This window comes from Vulpes lagopus, chromosome 3 (genome assembly GCF_018345385.1).
Source record: "Vulpes lagopus strain Blue_001 chromosome 3, ASM1834538v1, whole genome shotgun sequence".
Classification (NCBI taxonomy): Eukaryota; Metazoa; Chordata; class Mammalia; order Carnivora; family Canidae; genus Vulpes; species Vulpes lagopus.
In genome coordinates this window covers 29,477,606-29,499,083 of record NC_054826.1, presented here as the reverse complement: position 1 = coordinate 29,499,083, position 21,478 = coordinate 29,477,606, and the positions used below count along the sequence as shown (strand labels likewise).

The window sequence follows — 21,478 nt, the reverse complement described above, 5'->3', positions numbered from 1 at the left end:
CATGGCCTGGGGTCTGTCCCAGAGAGAGCCAGGAGGGCCTGAAGAGTGCTTCTTCCTGGGGATGGGGCCCCTGAGCCAGCGGCCAGGTAGCCCTAGCCCGGTTGGAGCCTGCCCCCAGGGTGTGGGAAGAGGCATCTTGAATTGGGAAGTCCATTCTTGCATCCTCAGCACATTAGCAAACCCATGCTTCCCTCCATCTAAAGCCCCAAAGCCCCAAACAAAGAGGGGCAGGAGGGGGCCCGGCCCTTTGTTAGGGGAAATTTATTAATATCCAAAATATGCAGCAGCCCTTCCTCTTCACCCCCAATCAAAGCCTTTCTTGAAACACCTGGGCCTTGCATTTGAAAGGCCCTGGGGCTCTTTTATGTGGCAAGGTCCTGCCAGGAGGGGGTGGGGAGCACCAGGAAATTCTTCCAGCCTGGGAGGTTCGGGGCTCCTCCCCACCCTGGTCTCCCAGCCCCGGCTACACCTGGGGTAAGGCTGGGAGCAGCTGCAGCTGGGAAGGGGAATGTCAGCTGCCCGGGCTTGCCTTCCGCTCTGCCTGCCTCGCTGGGTACCTGTGAGCAAGGCCTCCCTGCCTTGGAGGGCCTCAGTTTGTCTGTATGTATAATGGGGGGCTAAGTTGGTTTGGAGGGCTTCCTCATCTTCGCCCCCCTTTCCCCAACCCCACTCCCCTGACCGACTGTGGCCACAGAGAAATGGGACAGCAAGTGTCAGAAGCCAGGAGAGCCAGGAAAGCGAACAGCAGAGCCTCGGTTCCCTCATCCGTCCCACAGAAGCTGGAAACCCCTGTGCTGCCCACATCACGGTTCTCGGCAGTCAGGAGAAGGGGTAGGAAGGATGACCTCACTGGTGTTTATTAACAGTAAACCAACAGAACACGGACAGGCTGGGGAGACGGCTGGAGGGAGGGGGGTGCGCAGGCGGCCCATGAGGGTGCCCTGCCCCGCCCGGGCACATTGGCAAGCTCTGCATCTCAGGGAAGGGGGGACCCCAGGACAGCCCTCCTGTGCCCAGGGCTGAAGATGCCAAGGCCTCTGGCCACAGGCTTGAGGTGCTGGCTGCCCTTGGCTCTCCGCCTCCACCCTCATGCCTGGGCCCAGGGACCCCCGTCCCCGAGCAGAGTGTGCAGCATCAGGACAGATGTCGTGTGTGCAGACCACCTCCAAGGCTTCTAGTCGCCCTGGCTGACCCCGGCAAAGGCCAATTTCCCAGCAGTGCCTGGAGCCAGAGGAAACTGTGAGGTCCACCCGAACAGGGAGAATGGAGTGGAGGGGCTTTGGGGCCTGACTAGGACCCCTCACGCCCACCTCTCCACTTGGTCCTCTGTCCTGATCACGCCCGCGCTCCCTACACCCGAGGGCACGGGGTCCAGTGAGGGAAGCCAAGGGCCCTTCTTAGAAGTGTGGGGTCAAAATAAAATAACTGTTTCTCTGGAGGGGGAAAAAAGTGTGGGGACCTCCTCCTTTCCCCACCCCCAGCCCCTCAGGCCACCAGCCCCTCTCCACGGGCCTCCCACCGCCACCCTGTCCCCTCTAATCCACCCTGCACACTGACCCTGAAAGATATTCTATCTAAAGCGCGACAAGATCATGCAAACCCCTGCCCCCCCTTGTCCCCTACTCCCCTCCCCCTCATTCAACATTGCCCCCTGGACCCTGCTGTAACCTAGTAATACCCAGGTCTCTGCCCTGGGCTCCGAGTGGTGGTGGAGAGCCCAGGGGCTACACTGGGGCCTCCACACCCTGCCATCCTCCCAACTTCCCATTGTCCAGGGCCCTCAGACCTCACCACCTTCAGGAAGCCTGGCCCTGGCATGGGAGCCCATAGGCTCTTTCTCTCATTTCACTGCGAACCCTCGGTGCCCGGGGAGCCTCGTGGGCCTCGCCACACCCCGAGCATCCCTGCCCAGCTCGGGATTCTGGCTGTTTGAAGTGTGTGGGGCAGGCTCCCCTAGAAAAGAGAGGAGTCTGGGCCCTGAACAGAGAGGCGAGAACGATGCCAGCTTCCAGGTAAGAAAGGGAACTAGTTGGCCAGGAGACCTGGGGTCCAGTCTCCTCTGCCATGCGACCTTGGGCAAGTCCCTCCTCCCTGGCCACAGTTCATCCACCTGCAGAATGAGGACTGAGCTTCAAGTGGGTTTGTGTGCGTGTGTGGAGAAGGTAGACACAGGAGAGGCAGAGGCCACAAGGAAGGACTTGCACTGGGGACCCACTGTGGCAACCTCTGCCGCGGGCCTCCCAGCACCCCGCAGGGCACGGCCACCCTTTGCAGCAGGCAGGGCCTCCTGTCCGCCTGCCTCCCGGCTCACATCATAGACTCCTCCTCCTCGGCGATCTCGCGGTCCACCTCGATGGCAGTGTTCTCAAAGCTGGTGATGCCTCCGTACTTGCGCATGTGCACCATCAATGGCTTGGGCGACTGGCTCCCCGCCAGCGTGGCCACGTACATGCCAGTCCGGTTCTCCTCCAGCGACGGGCCCCAGTCCATGGCCGGCCGGCTGGCCTGCTGGAGCCGCTGCGGCAGAGCAATGACAGCGGTGAGAACGGGCGGCGCTCACGGAGTGCTTCCGGGGGCCAGGCACCCGCAGAGACCTAACCACATCACCTGGTCAGCCCTTGCCACGATCCCGGGGGGGCGAGGGCAGTGGCACCTCCCCAGGCGAATGAGTCACCTGCCCAGATGAGAGTCCTGCTCTGTCACTTGCAAGCTGGGTGGCCTCTGGGCATGGGATTTAAGCTTTCCGTGCTCTACTTCCTCCTCTGTAACTTGGGGATCATGATGCCCTCACAGGGTTGTCAGGAGGCACGGAGATGGAGCAGTTAGCAGGGCGTTGGGAACAGGCTAGGGTCCGGTAAGTGGTGCTGCTATGAATACATGCCAGCCAATCCAGGAGCCCGCTCTGGGTCCCTTCCCCTAACTGCTGAGTCCTAAGCAGCTGGGAGCTTAGGGGAAGAGCCATGAGCTGGGAGCCTGAGGCAGGGATTGTCGCTGACCCTCCAAGCGTCTCACATTTGGCCTCGCTCTGACTCTGATGGCTGATCTTTCCCCCTCGAGCCCCAGTTTCCATGGAAGGAGCGACGTGACTAAGATAATGACTAAGTCTGAACGTTCTAGGGTTCCTCCCTTCCCAGACCACATTCCCAAAGCCCTCTGCCTGCCCTGAGGGGAGAAGAGCCCCAGACCCTTCAAGGAGGATAGACGACCAACATTAAGTGGAGCCTACTGTGTGCAGATTCAAGGAGGAATATGTGTGCGGTGTCCTTAGCCCAGGGTCTATCATGGCTCCATACTCCAAGCATAGTGACACTTACTGAACTGCTACCGTTGTAGAGCACGTGACCCCCCTGCTCAGAAACCTGCCACTGGCTTGTCATTTCACTTGGACTAAGGCCCAAAGTGCCTACCACAGCCTCCATGTCCTGGCCTCTGTCTACCTCCCTGATCTCATCACCTGCCACTCTTCCACCGGCACCCACTGATCCAGTCTTGTCAACCTCCTTGCCACCTTCAAACGTGCCAGCCTCTCCTGCCTCAGGGCCTTTGCACTGATTGTCCTTCTGCCTAAAATGCTCTCCCCTTAGACATCCACATAGATCATCTTGTTGGTTTCACCAAGTGTCTGTCACCCCCTCACAGAAGTCTTCCCAGCCACCCTGGCCAAAATACCTTCCCTCATTCTCTATTCCTAAACTTTGCTTTCGTTTCTGTTTTTTATTTATCATTAAAGTATAGCGCTTACCACTATCTTTATGTATTTGTTTATTGTCTGTCTCCCACACTAAAACACAAGCTCCCTGAGATCAAGGACTTAGATTTGTTTCCAATTGAACGCTAGAGCCTAGACCAACACTTCTCCACCTGAGTGCTCTGGATATTTTGGGCCGGAGAGTCCCTGTGTAAGAGCTCTCTGCGCACTGGGGGATGTTTAATGGCATCCCTGCTCTCTTCCCGCTGGGGGCCAGTAGCATCCCCTGTGCACATTATCCTCTTACGACAAGCAAAATGCCTCCAGACATTACCAAATGGCTTCTGAGAGCAAAATCACACCCGTGAGAATCCCTGGTGGGGAACAACACGTTCACCGTGTCCCAGCCCTGTGCTAAGTGTGGGCTGCTTCATCCTTACAGTGTCCCTGGGACAGGGGCATTATGACCTTCACGCTCCACCCCCACAGATCGCATCCGCAAGTACAGTTCAGCGAGGTCAGTGAACTTGGCTAAGGTCACACGGCTGAGAACTGGTGATGCTGGGGTTTGAACCTGGGCGGTCTGACTCCATCCTAAACTTTTAAAATGCTCTGCTTTCCTGCCCCTCCCATTCCTCACTACATTGATGAGCTTCTTTTCTTCTCACAGCAACCCTTAGGGGAGGAATCACTGACCTTACTTTAAGGACAGAGAAAAGCAAGTTTCAGAGAGGTGCATTAACTTGCTTAAGGCCACACGGCTGGCAAACGGCAGACCCAGGATTCCTCCTAATGTGTCAGTGCTGGAAGCCCTGGTCTCTGGAGCTGGTACTTGGAGCCGGCCAAGGACTCCTCTGCGGTGCTCACCACCCAACAGCATGGCCCTCCACCTGGTTGTTGGTGGCTGCAGCAGCAGGGCAGGAGGGAAGCTTAGAGAGGCTGGGGCACTGTTGGGGGCCCCCACCCTGGGCAACACCCCTCTCCTCCTTCCCTTTGCAGACACCTTGGTTCTCCAGCAAGGAGACAAGTTTCCCTTAGTAGCACAGGTGGGGCTCCCAAGGTTGGGAGAAGGCAAGAGGTTAGCTCCCAGTCACACAGCAGCTCTGTGTCCACAGAGCAGGGCTGGACCCCAGGACTGCCCTGTGGTCTGGGTGGTGCTGCCACAGCCCACTTCTGCCCTGAGCCTCTTTCCAGGTGGAGATATGAAGGTGGGGTGAGGGCCAGCGGAGGTGCAGTGTAGCAGCCCGGGGAGTCGGCACACTAGGGTGCTGGCAGGCAGGCTGGGGGCAGTGGGTGGAGGGGCACAGGGGCACTTGCCTTGCAGCCAATCCCAGTGGTGTAAATATCCCCGCCAAGGTCATTTTCAAGTAACCAATGGTTTAACAACTGGCTCACAACATCCCTGAATATTTAGCTCTTAGCTCTCATGAACCAGTACCAGCTGGCTCCAGCATACCTCTGATGGGATATATGGGGTGTGGGGGGGGGGGGGTCCCTAGGCTCTCTCTGGACCCTAGCAGGCTCACTCAGCTCTGCTCACTGTGACAGCCTCTCCCCAGCGGAGGGACGCCACACCCATGGCCTCAGAGGTACAGAACGTGGTGAGGCTCAGAGAGGGGCAGAGCATTGCAGTGGTCACACAGCATCATGGCACATCGACAGGCCCACTCCCCTGTGCTGAGACCTACAGATCCCCATGCCCAGACAACTTGCATCCTCTGCTTTCTGGATTTCTTCACAAAGCCTGTTGTGGGCAGGGCTCCCACCACCAGCCCATTCCCAGGTTACCCATGCACTGAAGCAGAGAGAAGGGTGACAACTCACCTTCTGGGGTCCCCATGTTGCCTTCTGACCCTGAGTTCCATAGGGGAGCTTTGGGCTGGTGACCAGAGTTCAAGTCCTGACCCCTGCCCCACTCACAGTGGCACCCTGGGCCATTCCCTTGTCCTCTCCCCAAGACATGCAGGCATTGGCTGACATCTGTGGTCTTTGGATTGGGCTCCCCCCACCTCAGATGCCCCACGGGTGCCAGGGGCAGGACCCTAAGCCCCCTGAGCCTACCTCTTTCTAAGCAGGTCTGAGAAGATTCATAGCTCAGGCTACTAGTTGGAAAAGCCCGTGAGGCTTGGGTAAGGTGCTGGGGCAGATGTTTTCTGTTCTAGCAGGTGGGCCCAGGGCAGGAGGGCTGGGCAGACAAGGGCGGGGCAGACTTACCTCCCAGAGTGAGCCCTCCTCCCGAAGCACAGCCACCAGCATGCCGGCCGGGATCATGAGGCAGGACAACAGGCCCATCAGGATTCCCAGCAGCTCCGCCCAGGCTGGGAAGCGGTAGCTGCCATACTCTGAGGGCTGGTACTTGACGATGCTATACACCAGCAGGGCCTGTGGGTGGGGGCCCCAACATGACGGTGGGCTTCTGGTAGGCCCCGGAGCTTAGGATAACCCAGGTCTAAGCTACCTGAAGGCTGGAGAGAGCTCAGCCCAGAGCCACCCAGTGTCAGAGACAAGCCTGTCCTAAGCTGTATAGAACCTGAGACCATCTATCCTTGGAGCCTTTGTGAGGCCTGAGATAGCCCAGCTCTGAAACACCCCGTTCCTGAGACAGCCTGTGTCTGAACTCCCATTCCAAGGCCGAGAAGCACAGACACACACCAACACACCAGCCTAAAGCCCCAGCCCTAAGGCCCTGCAGCCAGGGAAAGCCCCACTCATTTTGCTAACGGAACGTGTGGGTAGGCCCAGCACAAAAGCTGGGGGCATCAAGGGGGAGGGCAGTAGACCAAGATCCCCATGCCCACCCACCCCTCAGCCCTGACAGAGGTCCACTCTGGGCCAGGGTAGTCCTACCAGCCTGAATACCCAGAAGGGGACCCTACTCTCAGCCCTGGGTCCCAGCCGGCAGCCCTCCTTCCCACCCGTTACCAGGAGCGTGGCCGGGGACAGGAACAGCCAGCAGGCCCTGAAGTAGAGGCCCGGCTTGAAGCCCAGCATCATGTGGATGTCTCGGCAGAACCTCTGGATGCCTGCACAGGGGAAGACAGGAGCATGGCCCCACTGGCACCTCCCAGGAGCACCAGCAGCCCCTCCTCCACCCCACTGCACCCACTGGAGACCCCGGCCCTTGGGAGCAGGGACCCAGTGCAGGGGGGTGCTCCACAGTAGACTCCCATCCTCCCACTGTGGGGAACCTCAACTCCCTAGCCCATGGCCCCTCTCACCATACACCCGGGTGACGGCGAGGCATGTGGTGATCACTACCACCATTAGCCCGAAGCTGGCACTGTAGTCATCCAGAAGCACCAACCAGTACATGCCTCCCTAGAACACAAGTCACAGCTCTGGGGTTCCCTCACCCCAGTCTTGCTCCCTCGTGCAATCCCTTCTCCAGGCAGGGAGTGGACAGGAAGCAGCCAGGTGATGGCAAGATGATGACAGTGTGACCATTGTCCACCCACTGAGCCTTTATACACATCATCTTATCGGAGCCTCACAATGATCCTAGATGTAGGCTCCCACTTTATTGGTGGGAAAACAGGCTGAGGAAGGTAAAGCCACTTGTCCTGAGGTCCTTCAGTAAGTGTAGGAGCCAGGCTTGAAGCCAGGTCTTTTATATTTCAAAGCCAGGACTCTAGGCCACAGAGCCAAGCTGCCTCGGGGGGAGAGAGCCTGGGGTGGGCTAGCCTCCTCCCAAAGAGGAAGAAGCAGGTGGCCCCTTGAGTAGTCACAGACATTGCTGCAGGCACCTGGCCTTGCCTCCCCCACCATTCTCCCTGCACTCACATCGGTGGTGAGGACCAGCCCCATCAGGTACATGGCCACGCAGATGAGCCCCGAAAACACAGCCTTCTTGGGCCGCAGGTAGTATGGGAACTCGTCCGTCACAGCTGTCACGATGGTCTCCAGGAAGGCAAACTGGGGAGGAGAGAAGGAGGTGTCAGAATTCTTGCCCCACCACACACACATACACACGTGCACAGACACACAAACTCACACAGACACACACACACACTCAGATATACACACATCACACAGACACACACATACACATAACACATCACATGTGGACACACAGACACACATCACACAGGGACACACACAGATGCACATCACCCCGCAAGGTGCGTGCCGGCACAGACAAGGCTCACCTGGCTATCCAAGCCAAGAGTCAGGAGCATAAAGAAGAAAAGGAAGGACCAGAAGGGCGACAGAGGCAGCATGGTCATGGCCTGTGGGTAGACGACAAAGGCCAGGCCGGGGCCTGGGCCAAGGGCAGAAAGGGTCAGCAGCCCAGGGCATGCACGAGGTAGGCCCCCGCAGGCACACTCAAACATAGAGGGTCACTTACACCCACTTGGGTACACTAGGGTCACCAAACCCAGAGATGCACACTGACTGCACACTTGTAACGCTTAACTCCTAGGACACAGGCCAGTACATTGCCGGTGTGCAATGAACACAGAGTGATAAAATAAATGAATTAATAATGAGCACAAACACAAGACTCACTAGGAAACCTCATTTGAATACACTTATGTACACCATCATTTACACAAACAATCCCACTCCACACATACTTAGACACATCCTGGCACAGGACACTGATTCACATCCATTCACTGGCACAAGACATCTTGACACAGGAAATGACTCATTTGGACAAGCAAGGCGAGTTGCTGAGATGTAACAAAACAGAAGACAATCTCGCACAGAAATTCATTTCTCTGCAGACACAGGTTGCCCACCCACACCCTTTGCACTTGGACACCCAGAGACCAGGTAAGACACGTTCCTTTGCATGTGCGCACACCCCCACACACACTGGCCACAGCCATCCACAACCTTGCAGGTCCACACGTGTGACCCCTGCCCAGCCCCAGCTGTGCCCAACACACACCCTCACCCACCAGCGCTGGGCAACCTGCCCACCTGCTTTGGCCACTTGGTCCACAGGCACACCCAGCTCCTGAGACATGTAGCCCAGCACAGAGAAGATGGCGAAGCCAGCCAGGATGCTGGTGACGGCATTGCCCAGAGTGACGATGAAGGTGTCTCTGCCAGGGGAAGTCCAGGCACACAAGCCCAGGCCGGAGTGAGCGGGCCCTGCCTTCACCCCGCAAGGCCTGCCCTGGCCAGCCTCTCTCCTCCCTGCTCCGGCCCCAGGGTCTGTCAGGCTGCACTGACCTGTAGATGTTCTGATGAAACGTGTTATAGGAGGCAAAGGTGAGCAGACCCCCGAAGCCCACACCCAGGGAGTAAAAGATCTGAAGAGCAGCTTCAATCCACACCTGTGGCAGGGAAGAATGCAGAGGGAGAGCAAAGTGAAGGGGCTGGCACACCACAGCCATGTCCAGGGGGCCAAGGAAAGAGGAGGGAGGAGGGGGGCGAGAGCTAGCCAACAGGTCCAGGGGACGGCGTGGTGAAGAGCCTGGCCCAGAGTAGGCCAGGAGGAAAAAAAAAAAACCTCTCCTGGCCTCAGTTTCCCCATCCAGAATCTAGATGATCGCTAAGGTGGGTCCAATTCTGAAGGAAGTCGTGTCTTATGTAAATTCTCAGTAGATCCATGTTGACAATGAGCCCATGGAACCCCTTTACTTCCTCCTTGCATTTGGAGGGCCCTCAATGTGATTCCCTCCTTTGTGGCTGTATGGCTTCTCCTCTCTGAGCCTTGGGACCTCCCTCTGTAATGCAGGGATAGGAAGGGGAGCTGCCTTATAGGGTGGCAGTAAGGATTCATGACTACCTACGTGCCAAGTACTAGGGCAGGGTCAGGCACTCGTCCCTTAACAAATAAGAAATGTTAGCCGTCAGCAGCACTGTTTCTGTCATTACTAATGTCCTCCTTGGGGTTTGGAGTCAGACACATCTGGGTTGGAGCTCCAGCTCTGCCACTCCCTAGCCATGGGACCTTAAGCTTATCACTCTTTTGGGCCTCAGTTTCTTTGCCTGTAAAATGGGAGAATAATGTCTATGTTTTTTTTTAATGTCTACTTTTTTTAAGGTTTATTTATTTTTTTACTAATCTCTACATCCAATGTGGGGTTCAAACTCATGACCTCAAGATCAAGAGTTGCTTGTTCCTCTGACTGGGCCGGTCAGGCGCCCCAGAATAATGTCTACTTCTGAAGTAGAAGAATAAGAAATGAAAGAGACACAGTGTTGAGCACAGAGTGTGGTACCAAGGGCCCACCACGCGGAGGACTCCTACCCGCTGCCCTCTTTTTCTCCAGGGGGCCCTCCTCCTTTTGCCCCCTGGCTTAAGGCCTGATCCCTCCCTCTGCGCCCCAGCCCCGAGAACCTCACCTTGGAAGACAACAGATGGTGGAACTGAGGGGTGAGATAGAACTGGATGCCCTTCCAGGCCCCTGGGAGCGTGACTCCTCGGACCAGCAGCATGAGTAGGATGAGGTAGGGGAACGTGGCCGTGAAATACACCACCTGAGATGTGATAAGTGGCGATGGCAGGCAGGGGGGACCCTGCTTCTACCCTGTTCCTCTTCCAGAAATCCCCGTCTTACCTAACTCGCCTCCTCAACCTTTGGGTAGGCCAAGCTGAGAACAGCCATCATCTATGATGCTTCTCTTTCCCTCCCCGCCTCCCACCCTCCACACACAGATCCTTCATTAAAACCCTGTCACTGCTTCCTGAGGTGTCCCCAACCCATCCTGTTTCCAGCTCTGCTGCGCCCCGCTCCAGGCCACCCTCAGCCCTTGCCTGGAGGCCTTGTCTAGGGTTTATGAGACTCTCCTCCTGCCATATGCCCATTCCCTCGCCCCCCAGCCCATGCAACCCATCCTGTGTGGTCATCTGCCACTGCACATTCCCAAAGTCCCCCCTACCCTGTCTCCATCTGTTCCCAAACCTCCAGGCACTTCCTTGGTAAACACCACCAGGTCTCAAGTTTCCCTCTGCCCGGATTTGCACCTTGATCACTTCTCTCTTTCTAATTGGTTTCTACCCTACCTTTCTAAATCTTTCTTTTGGTGCCACTCCTCGTGGGTGACACTTCTCAGCACTTTGCACAGGGACAAGTTCTAATTTATAAATGATTGAGTAAACCATTCAGAAGGCTTCCAAGTCTTTCTAAGTCAGCTTCATGGTCCTTTCCACCCTTCATAACCTCAAGTGGGCACCTGTGGTTTTGTCTTCCTAGCATCCAGCTGGTCTCCTTCAGATACCAATCCTCTGACTTTCCCTAGCTGGGGCTGACTCCATTCCCAGCTCCGGGGATGGGCATATGACGAGGCCCAGGCAAGTACAGCACCCCACCCTCCTGAACACAGTGACTGGTTCAGGGATGGGTACATGACCCTGCTTACACAGTGAGACTCAGTTCTAGGGGTTTTGAAAACTGGGGCAAGAGAGAGAACTCTTGGTTAGGCAGGTAAGATGGAAGCCTGAAGCTGCTAAGGGAACCCTCATGGAGAATGAAGCCTGAGAAGGAAGCCAACTGGAGGAAGGCACTCCTGAGAGACCCAGAAAACCATATTCCTGATGACACCCATTGAATCCTTAGACTAGCTGTACCTGAAGCACACGCTTTGGACTTTCCAACAGACCAAATGGGCTCTAGTCACTTGTACCGACACCTAGACCCACCTTCCAAGCATCCAATAAGCCAACTTGCAGAGCCTCTTCAAAGTGCCAAGCACTGGGTTAGGGTACAAACTTGAGTAACAGAGAGGTCCGTCCTTGACAAGTTTCCAGTTTAGTGAACCAGTGAACTAGCCTAGCCACCGTCCATCCTTACCTCCAAATCTTTCTTCAGGCAGTGCTTCCCACCCTCCACACCCCCACCCCCACTCCCAACCTCTTCCCAATTCATCCTCTCAGGCTCAGTCCATGCCCTGCTGCCTCCTCCAGGAAGCCCTCACCCCTCCCAGCCCCGCAGGCCTCTAGGACCCCCCAGGGCTCACCTTGCCCGAGGACTTCACACCCTTGAGGATACAGAGGAACACGATGACCCAGGCAAGCAGCAGGCAGAGGCAGAGGTTCCAGCGGATCTCCCCGGGACTGCCAATGCCCTGGCTGCCTTGGATGTGGAGAACGTAGCGGCTGTGGGGGATGAAGATTTGAGTGTCCTCTGGTCACCCTGCCACACTCCACGGGCATGGGGTAAAGCTGTGGCCAGCAAGGTTACTATTACTGGTGTCATCAGCATCACGATTATCAGCAGTGTTTACTGAGCATGATTATCCAATAGGCTGGTGGCACAATTTATACTTCCTTCCTTTAAGCCTCACAACGACCCTCAGAAATACTATTATCATACCCACTTCAAAGATAAAGTATCAGAAGCCAAATACATTGTGCATGGTCACACGGCTGGTCGGTGAAGAGCTGGGATTAGAAGCCAGAGTCCACCTAACACCAGTACCGGGATTCGGCCTTCCAGGTACAAGCTGAGCCCCCCGGGGATGCTGGCCCCTGTCATCACCCCCTGTCATCACTCCCCTGTCATCACCCCCCACCCCGGCAGCTCGGGGCCCTCCCAGACAGCTGCTGGGCCGGCAGTGGCCTGACCTCCAGTACTCCTCGCTGGGGCTGACAGTGCTGGTGAGGTTGAGGGGCAGGGCCCCATTGCCACCCTTGGAGCCTCTATGCTCAAGGCAGAGGTCCGTGTTCCACCAGTTGCCACAGTGCTCCCAGGGCAGGTTGCTGGTGAGGGAGGCGAAGAGGTAGAAGAGGACGTAGGCGATGATCATGTTGTAGTAGATGGCCACCAGGCCTACGATGAGCAGCATGGCCGCGCCGGCACCTGGGCGTGCAGGAGAGGGGGCTGTCCTCAGGTCAGGCCTTCCTGTGGGCCAGGCTGTGGGGCCTCCAGGAGCCATCCTCCCTCTGTGGGCTTCACTTCCCTCTCTGCCTAGAAGGGCTGAGGCATGGGGGCAACCTCCCTGCCTCCCCCAGGCCAGGACCCCTGCCATGACTTACGAGGCCTCACCTTTGAAGAGGGGACTGATTTTCCAGACGGCCAGGGGTCCCAGGCTGGAGAACTGGCCCAGAGAGAGCTCAAGGAAGAAGAGAGGAATGCCACAGATGGCCAGCATAAGGAAGTAGGGCACGAGGAAGGCGCCTGGAGGAGGAAGAGGAGGAGGAGGAGGAGGAGGAGGAGGAGGAGGAGGAGGGTGGTCGGCGAAGGTCTCAGGTGGGTCAGCTCCTCTGAAGCCCAGCCCCGCCCCCGTCCTGATGGCAGACACCTGCGACCCCACGGAGTCCTTCTCCTGTGGACTGGGACTGATATATATCAGATCACTGAGGGCTAAGGGGGCTGGCGGGGCTTTACTCACCTCTGCAGCCCCAGTGCCCGGGGCAGGGCTGGGCTCAGAGCAAACACTGAGTGAGTGAAGGAACACTTGAGGGAATGCCCTGCCGGAGAAAGTGCAAACTCCTCAGTAGGAAACAAACGCCCTCAGGATCTGGCCCTAATCTACCTCCCTGTGTCCTCTCTGCCACGCCACCTTAGGTGCTGGCGGCTGCCACCAGTCGTCCCCTGTGCCCCACACCCCTCCCCATTGGCTTCTCCTATTGGCAGCCAGCTCCTTTAGAAAACTGCCCACCAGGCTCTGGGAGGGCTGTCGGTCATGCTAGCCCCCTACTAGCCACCCCTTCAGGGAGCCAGGCCAGTTAAGACACCTTCCCTGAGATCCTATATGGACGGGCTCAGAGAGAACAGCTCTGAGGATGAAGTCATTGTAGATTGTCTGTGGCCACCTCCCTCCCCCACCTGCAAGGAGGGAGCTGGCCCCAGGAAAAAATGAGGTCAGCACTGAGAGAGAAACAGAATTGGGAGCCAGGGAAAGGGAGAGCAGACAGGACTGTGGCCATTATGGAGTTCCTAGAGCATCAGAGGCCAGCTCCAGTCTCACACTTTCCGGTCACAGCAATTCATCTTTTCCTTGCCTCATCTCCTATTTAGACTATTTCTGTCGCTCTGCCAATAGGTGCTTCTTCCAGGAGTTTGGCAGAGATGGAAGGAGGCTTCGAGGGTGGGTGGTGGGAGCATACTGGCTCTGGACAAAGTAGTCCTGGAGGTGGAATGTTGGGTCGGCCACCGGGTGACCTTGGACAAGGAACCTGGCTTCTCCAAGCCCTGTCTGTCACATCAGGGCAACCGTACCCGCCCAGGAGGGTTGTCATCGGGGTTAAGTGAGAGCACCAAGCCTGGGGCTGGCTGATGGTGAGTGCTCAACCCCAGCTATTGTTAACAAGACTCAGATCAGTCACTTGATGGCAAAGCAGGGACAACAGAGGATTGGTTTAAGGTGGGACGGACTTGGTGTTTGCAGTCTGAATGGAAGGAACCAGGAGAGGAGGACAGATTGAAGATTCACAAGTGGGAATGACGGATGGAGTGAGGTCCTGAAGGGGGTAGGGGAGGAGGAGGGATGGGAGAACTTTGAGAGCACAGTGATCACTGCCAGGCAGGTAGGTACAGCCTGCTGTCATGAAGCAGAGGCAGCTTCTCTGCCCATCACTCAGGGCCCAGGCTTTGCAGCCTTTGTGAGTGGGAATCCACTCTGGGCATGGGAGAGAGAGAGGAGGGGTTGGGGTGATGAAAAAAGACAAGGCAGAGAGAGCTCAGTTCTCCCAGCCCCATGTCACTGCTTTCAGTGAATTCCGCTCAAGGCCATCTAGGAGGTGGTGGCCAATGCCACTGAAAAACTCACTCCACCCCAAGCCTTGGCCTACTAGCCTAGATGCCCCACAAGCAGCCCTTCGGGCCTCTACCTCCTCCGTTGGTGTAGGCTCGGTAGGGGAACCGCCAGACATTCCCCAGGCCCACACAGTAGCCAATGCAAGACAGCAGGAAGTCCAGCTTGCCCGTCCAGTTGCCCCGGTCTGCGGCAAAGTCCACATCCAGATCTACATCACCCTGGTCACTGGGGGTCATCAGCAGGTCTGGGGTAATGGGCTGCCAGTAAAAGAGACCAAAGGGGTGAGGGAGAAAGAAGAGGCCAGGTTGTGACACATCCCGCCCCACACCCAAAATAAGAATATGAAATCAAACAGAGCTGAATATGGAGATACTCTCCTGGGTGAGGAAATCAAGTGCTCTGACCTGGGCTTTCCCGTTATACATAGGAGCCCCTGGGGGTTGCAGGTCACTACAGACTTATGAGGCCAGCAGGGTGGCTCAGGCACAAAGAAAGCCAGCTTGATCTTAGTTCAGTTGACACAGAGGTCAAATCAAGGGAGGTCCTATGCTGATGACGATGACGATGATCTTAATAATGGTTACCACGTACTGAGCTCTTATTATATGCTGATTTCATTCTCAGAACAACACTGAGCTAAGTACTTGTTTAAGCGCTGTTTTATTTTTTAAAGATTTTATATTTATTTATTTATTTATTTATTTATTTATTTATTTATTTATTTAAAAGATTTTACCTATTTATTCCTGAGAGACACACAGAAAGAGGCAGAGACATAGGCAGAGGGAGAAGCAGGCTCCCCACAAGGAGCCCAATGTGGGACTCGATCCCAGACCACGGGATCATGCCCAGAGCCAAAGGCAGGTGTTCAACCACTGAGCCACCCAGGCATTCCTTCATTTGTTTATTTGAGAGAGAGAGAGAGAGAGAGAGAGAGAGAATGAGCAGGAAGGACGGGTAGAGGGAGGAGGAGCAGTAGAGGGAGAAGGAGAAGCAGACTCCCTGCTGAGCAGAGAGCCCAATGTAGGGGCACCATCCCAGGACCCTGTGATCATGACCTGAGCCTAAAGCAGATGCTTAACCAGCTGAGCCACCCAGGCACCTCTTGGTCCTGGTTTGCTTGTTAAGATTTTATTTATGTATTCATGAGAAACACAGAGAGAAAGAGGCAGAGACACAGGCAGAGGGAGAAGCAGGCTCCATGCAGTGACCCTGACGTGGGACTCGATCCCGGGTCTCCAGGATCAGGCCTTGGGCTGAAGGCAGCGCTAAACCTGTGAGCCAGCCAGGCTGCTGGGTCCTATTTTAATCATGAGGACCACTGGGGCTCCAAGAGGTGTCAGGACATACCCGAGATTTTACAAGGCTGGCTGGTGGAGAGCTAGTTCTCAAGCCCAGAGCTTCTCAGTGGTGAAGCTCATGTCTCCAACCTCCAGGGCTGCCTTTTGCTATTCCATTCCAGGCATGGTATTTTAAGAAAGACACAGATAGCTTGGAGCATGTCTACAGGGCAAGTGGCCAGACAGGAGGGTGCTCAGAAGAAGCAGTCACAGGAGGAAAGGGTTAAGAAGTAGGGGCCCTTAGCACAGATAGAAGAGGACTTGGAGGGAACACAAGCTACCCCAAGGGAGGAATTCGATTTATGCTCTGGTGGCTCAAGGAGGTCTACAGAGGACTGTGAATTTTAGTTCAACATCAGGAAGAGGCTACTGAATTCCGATCTATCTCACAAAAGTCCTAATCTTCTTGTCACTGCAGGAGAGATGCATGCACAGAGGGGACCGGAAGCCAGCTGTCCCTAACATCCCTGCCTGCGATTAAGGAGGGTGGAGAAGTCCACTGGGCATTCTCCCTCCAGACTGGGGCTGGGAAATGGAGGCTCTCCTCCAGCTGCTCGGAATGCTGGCCCGGCAGATGAGTTAGGACATCTGTGAGCCGCTCAAGCTGAGGGCCAGCAAGGAAGCCCAAGGACACCAGGCCAACTACCTAAAATTCAGAGAGCAGTTCCCCAAAGTGTCTCCTGGAATGGGTCAGAAGAAAGGGTTAGCCATGCCCTTCCCACTTGCCTCTGAAATTCAAACCCACGGCAGAGAAGGACGGAACTGCAAAGAAAGCCAACTGTCAGGAACCTGGGAGGATCAGTGGTTGAATGTCTGCCTTGGGCTCCGGGAGTGATCCTGGGGTTCTGGGATGGAATCCCACATGGGGCTCCCTGCAGGGAGTCTGCTTCTCCCTCTGCTGTGTCTCTGCCTTTCTCTGTGTCTCTTATGAATAAATAAATAAAATCTTAAAAAAAAGAAAGAAGAAAGAAAGAAAGAAAGAAAGAAAGAAAGAAAGAAAGAAAGAAAGCCCATTGTCTAATTACATCACTGTTCCGAGAGAGGAGAAAGGACCCTTCTGCTTCTCTACTGAGGAATAGTGGTGAGAAAACAGTGATACCTCTGGACTGGGAGTCAGGAGACTACAATTCTAGTCCCAAGTCTGTGCCACTTCATGGTGTGACTTGAGGGAAGAGTTTTCTGGGCCTCAGTTTCCCCATCTCGAAACTGAGGGAATTTAATAGATCAGTGTTTCCAAAAACTCATCCCTTGGGATGTTCACAGACGCTCAAGACTTCTTCTTGAGTCAAAGAAATTGGGGGAACACTGGATTAACACAAAGCAAAACAGTTTTCTTTGTTGCAGGACTTGTCAGATCCTTTAATGCATCAATACCCACTGGGGCTATCTAAATGGGGATTAGAATAGACAGTGTTCTGCAATTCTATTGAAGAAAAGGGTTTTAAGAAGCTTGCATGCTGAGATTTACTCCGAGAAATGTAGGTCCATCTATTAGTCTTCTGGCTCTAATGGCCTGTGAGGCAAGCTTCACCAGACCCTCAGCTAGAGACACTCGCAGCCGTTGAAGACCAGATTGGCTCCTAGCACAGGGATTCGGGAATCAGCTACTGACCAGGTATTTTTTTCCCCTAAAATTGCTCTTCCTGGCACCAGCCAAGTGGGTGTCCATGCACAAATTGGGTGGTGACAGAGGGGGTTTTGCCGGGCATTTGTCCTGTGAGCATTGCCGGGATAAAGAGGTGGAAGGAGAGTGCAGGTGTCATAGGACTGGAAGCATCCAGCTGCGGTGACAGGGTCAGGTGATGGGTTTGGGGGTAACAGTCTTGGTTGGCTCTCGGTGACAGTGGCGACCATGGTGACGATCCTGCCTGAGGCTGGCTATTGGCCAGAAGGGCAGTGATAACAGGGACAGCCTGGCATAACTATGGGTGATGGAGATGATGATAATAAACGTGAACAAGCTGCTTTTCCAGTAATTGGGCTTGTGGTGATCTCAGAAATGCTGGGCTGAGGGTAGCAGCAGCCCCCAGACCTATCTGAAACCCGCCCCAGCCCTCTGAGCACCCTTCCACAGTTTTCCTCCCTGGCTGGGTGAGTACGGGCCCCCTGGAATCACTCCCTGCCAGGTGAGCTCCGGGAGGGATGGAGGAGCAGCCAGTTGACACCGGCCCCTGAGACGGGGTAGCGTGGCAGGCCGGCCACCCTATGAGCCCCCCAGCCCCGTCAGGCCAGCTGGCAGGAGGGCCCGGTAATGAGGTTCCTCTGATCCCTCCTGAGAAGCTGCTGCCCTTTCTCTGCTCACAGAGCAGTCCCGGCTCTCTGTTTCCATGGTGACAAGAGTTCCAAGAGCAGGATGCTGCCAGCTTTTCTGTCCCCCTCCTCCCCCAATCAGAGGGAAGCCTGCTCCTGCTCCAGGGACAGGGGACTGGGTCCTCCAAAGATAAGCCAATCCCAAGACCACCCGGAGCCCCCAAGCCCACCATGGGCCGAATCCCAGGAGGCTGGCGCATGGAGAGGATGGGACTGCCTGGGAGACAAGTAACCAAATCAATGGGGCAGCGTTGGAAGCTCGGTGAGTCGCTTCACACTTCCGCCTGGGCGTGAAGGATCCCACCTCCGACTCCCCACTGCCTATCCCGAGTCACACAGGAACGTAATCCTGAGTTTGTCAGGCCTGCACCCCCTCTGTTTAGGGACCAACAGATGTAGGTCACCAGCAGTGGCAGGCTCTGGGAGAGGTTAGCCTGCCCCAAGCCAAGGCTCTCAGACCTTCTGCAGGATGAGAGAGACAATAGAAATTTGGAGTCCAACTTCATCATTGTGCAGATGAGGAAACTGAGTCTCAGGGAGGGGAAGGGATGAGTCCAAGGTCAAATAGCAAGATAAGGGCAGAGCAAAACCAGATTCCACACCCCTGACTTCGAGCCCAGGGCTCATCTCTGAACAATGCTATTCCCTGGCTGATACCTGGCATTTCCTCCCTCCCTGCCCCCTTCACCTTGAGACCAAGGAGAGGACACTGAAGCCAGGTGGCCCCACCCTGCCCTGATGGTCCTAGGTTGCTCAGCCCCTCTTTGGGAAAACAGCAAGCTGCATACCCTATGTCTGTTTTCTCCTTGTCTATAAAGTGGGGATAACAAGACACAGCTCCCAGGTAAGGCTTTACAGAACGTGGCTATACACACGGTGTGGCCCTATGGCAGTGAGGAACAGCAGCTCTTGTGGGGAGAGAAAGGGGAGAGAGTAGGAAAATGGAAAAGAGTGGGGAGCAGGACCCAAGAAGACCCAAGAGACCATAAACAGCCCCAAGAAGTCACTCATGTCAATGAATAAAAAAGACCCACTTATCACGGTGGTTCTACACCCAGCTGCAGGGTGGGGCGGGGTGGGGGAGAAGGCCAGCTGGGCGAGAAGGCTCGAATGAGGGGCAGGAGGGAGGGGGATGGGGGTGGAAGTGGTCAATATAACACCAGCCCCTCAGAGTCCTCTCTCCCATCTACCTCTACCAGCCCCTGCGGGGTCACCACATCCCCCAGGCCCCACTCAGGAACAGCGGGGCCTGCTTTGGTGCCTTGATACTGGAGCTGGATCATCAAATGATAGTCCAGGTTAGAGAATGGACTTGCCCAAAGTCTCAGGGTAAGTGGTATCTGCAGACATAGTGCCCAGGAGTTCTGACTCCTTGGCTAGGACTGGTACTTCTAAGCCAAAAGCGAGAAAACTTGACCCAATACTCTTCCTCCCTGCCCATGCCCCGCCCCCACAGGCTACTTGGCTCGGGGGTCTAGCCCCACAGGAGAGGTGGGGAGGGGCTGTGGTCTCCACCAGGGCTCCAGAAGCACAGAGCTGGCCCTTCTCTCATGCCAGCTTCCACCCCACCCCCAGATCCCGTGGGTCTCCCTCTCTTCCCACCCTGCCCTTGCCTCCGGCCAGCCCCGCTGATGGGCAGCCTGGGGTCTTAGCGGGGGAGCTAAAGCGGATGGGCAGGAAGCAGGTGGCGGCCCCCCCGCAGGGCAAAAGCCCGGGCAGGAAAGACAGCGTCCCCCTGCTGGCTCCGCGAGGCTGCTTCAGGGTAGAGCGCACGCAGGAGGACCAGGGCGGCTCCCCGCCCCCCACCCCCGAAATTAGTCCAGCTAGAGGCTGGCGCTCAGCTCTGCTCACAGCCCGGACCCCAATGAGCCCCTGGGGGGAACGGCTGGAGTACTGGGGAGGGTGGGCGCCCGGCCCAGACACCCCTACCCCGTGCCTCCTGGGGGTGCAGACACCTGTTCTAGGGCCTAGCCCACAGAGCCCCAGCCCCATCACACCACACCCGGACCCCCAGATGGGGAAGGCCGCGTCGCCACCCCCCCCCAACCCCCGGCAGGCTGTGACCCCGCCCCTCCTTGCGACCTAGCTCAGCCCGGCCTCCCCCGAGCCCTCTCAGACCCTCCCGGGGCCTGGATGGGGGCGGGCCTCTGCACCCCTCCCTCAGGTGCGCCCCCGCCCCGGCGTGCGCCCCCATCCTCGTGCCCTACCTTGCGTTGGGGAGCTCCCTGGAGCTTCTTCATCTTGGAGGGCGGGCTGCCGGGGCTCCCCGGCTTGGCTTCCCCCGAGAGCCGAGAGCGAGCGAGCGAGCGAGCCCGAGACCGCGCCGCCGGCCGGCCGCCCACTTTGCCCCGGCGGCTCCCGCGCACCGGCTGGGGGGGCGCGGGCGCAGGCGCTGCCGTCTGGCGGCTGCGGGCGCGGGGCGCGGGGCGCGGGGCGTGGGGCGCGGGCTGGGCGCTGCGGACGCCCTGCCTCTCCCTGCGCAGCGCCCGAGCCTGGGGAGGGGTGCACGGCTGCGCCCGCGTAGACACCCAGACAGACGGGCTGACGGACCGACAGCCGGGGGATGCGCGCGCCCCCGCACGCAGAGCTGCGGATTGGAGGGGCCCGAGCGCAGGAGGAGGGGGGTCCGCGACGGAAACCCTCGGAGGTCTGGAGGCCTCGGCCACCGTCTCCTGCGTGACCTTGGGCAAGTAACCTGCCCTCTCTGGGCCCCCCTTTCTCCCATTGGGCAATGAGAAGGGCAGGCCACGTGCATGGACACTAACAGCCCGCTCCTGGTTCCGCCAAGCCAGTGCCTCCTCTTCTTTGCTGTGTGACCTTGCCCACGTTAAATAAGATCACCCCCCCTGCCTTTTCATCTGGAAAATGGGGATAAGAATCTTACCACCCTTTCAATAAGGTGAGGAATCCAGGGAGATTGTGCCTAGAAAACATGTAGTGCAAAAAAAAAAAAAAAAAGAAAACATGTAGTGCAGGGCAAGGCGCATAGTAGGGGCTCAGTTGACATTCACTGACTATGAGTTGCCCACTCTTGCCAACAAAAGGAACAGCAGCCATGAATCAGGTATTTATTCAATCGTCCTAATCTACCAATATTGATTGTACCAGATCCTGGGCCAGTTCGTATTGTCTCAACACAGTGACCTGGAGGGACAGATGGTATCATCCTTATTTTACAGATGGGCAAACTGAAGCAAAGAGGTTAAGTTACTCACTCAAGGTCACAGAGCTAGTGAGTGACACGACACCAGTGACAGAGTCAGGCCTCATGGACCTTCTGGGTGGTCTGGAACATTTCTCCTTTCCTTGGGATGAAAGAGATACAGGGAGGTTTGGGCAAGAACAGATAGGGCAAGTGTCACCGTGTTGCGATGGCTTGTGACTTAGATGATCACCCGGGTTCTTAGCCACCAGTATGACCCCAGGAATGTTATAATTTCACATCTCTAAAATGAGCCATCAGGGACGCTGTGCCTGACTGACC

General features: G+C 56.5%; 1 protein-coding gene across 2 annotated transcripts; it reads right to left on the bottom strand.

The window, feature by feature from the left end:
- Positions 1–832: 832 nt before the first annotated feature.
- SLC6A7 (solute carrier family 6 member 7) lies at positions 833–20,314 on the bottom strand. Of its 2 annotated transcripts, none has more exons than XM_041747032.1 (14): positions 20,202–20,314; positions 14,418–14,601; positions 12,631–12,762; positions 12,210–12,444; positions 11,603–11,741; positions 9,989–10,123; positions 8,870–8,973; positions 8,615–8,739; positions 7,834–7,946; positions 7,469–7,600; positions 6,907–7,006; positions 6,611–6,711; positions 5,903–6,070; positions 833–2,517 (listed from the first exon to the last, which is right to left on the bottom strand). In XM_041747032.1, the coding sequence occupies exons 1-14, from the start codon at positions 20,232–20,234 to the stop codon at positions 2,308–2,310; spliced, it is 1,911 nt and encodes a 636-aa protein (XP_041602966.1). In that variant the 5' UTR covers positions 20,235–20,314; the 3' UTR covers positions 833–2,307. The 2 variants fall into 2 exon arrangements, with proteins under 2 accessions (XP_041602966.1, XP_041602967.1); XM_041747033.1 differs by lacking the exon at positions 20,202–20,314 and adding an exon at positions 12,977–13,055 and having other exon boundaries at positions 14,418–14,516.
- Between the last annotated feature and the right edge of the window lie 1,164 nt (positions 20,315–21,478).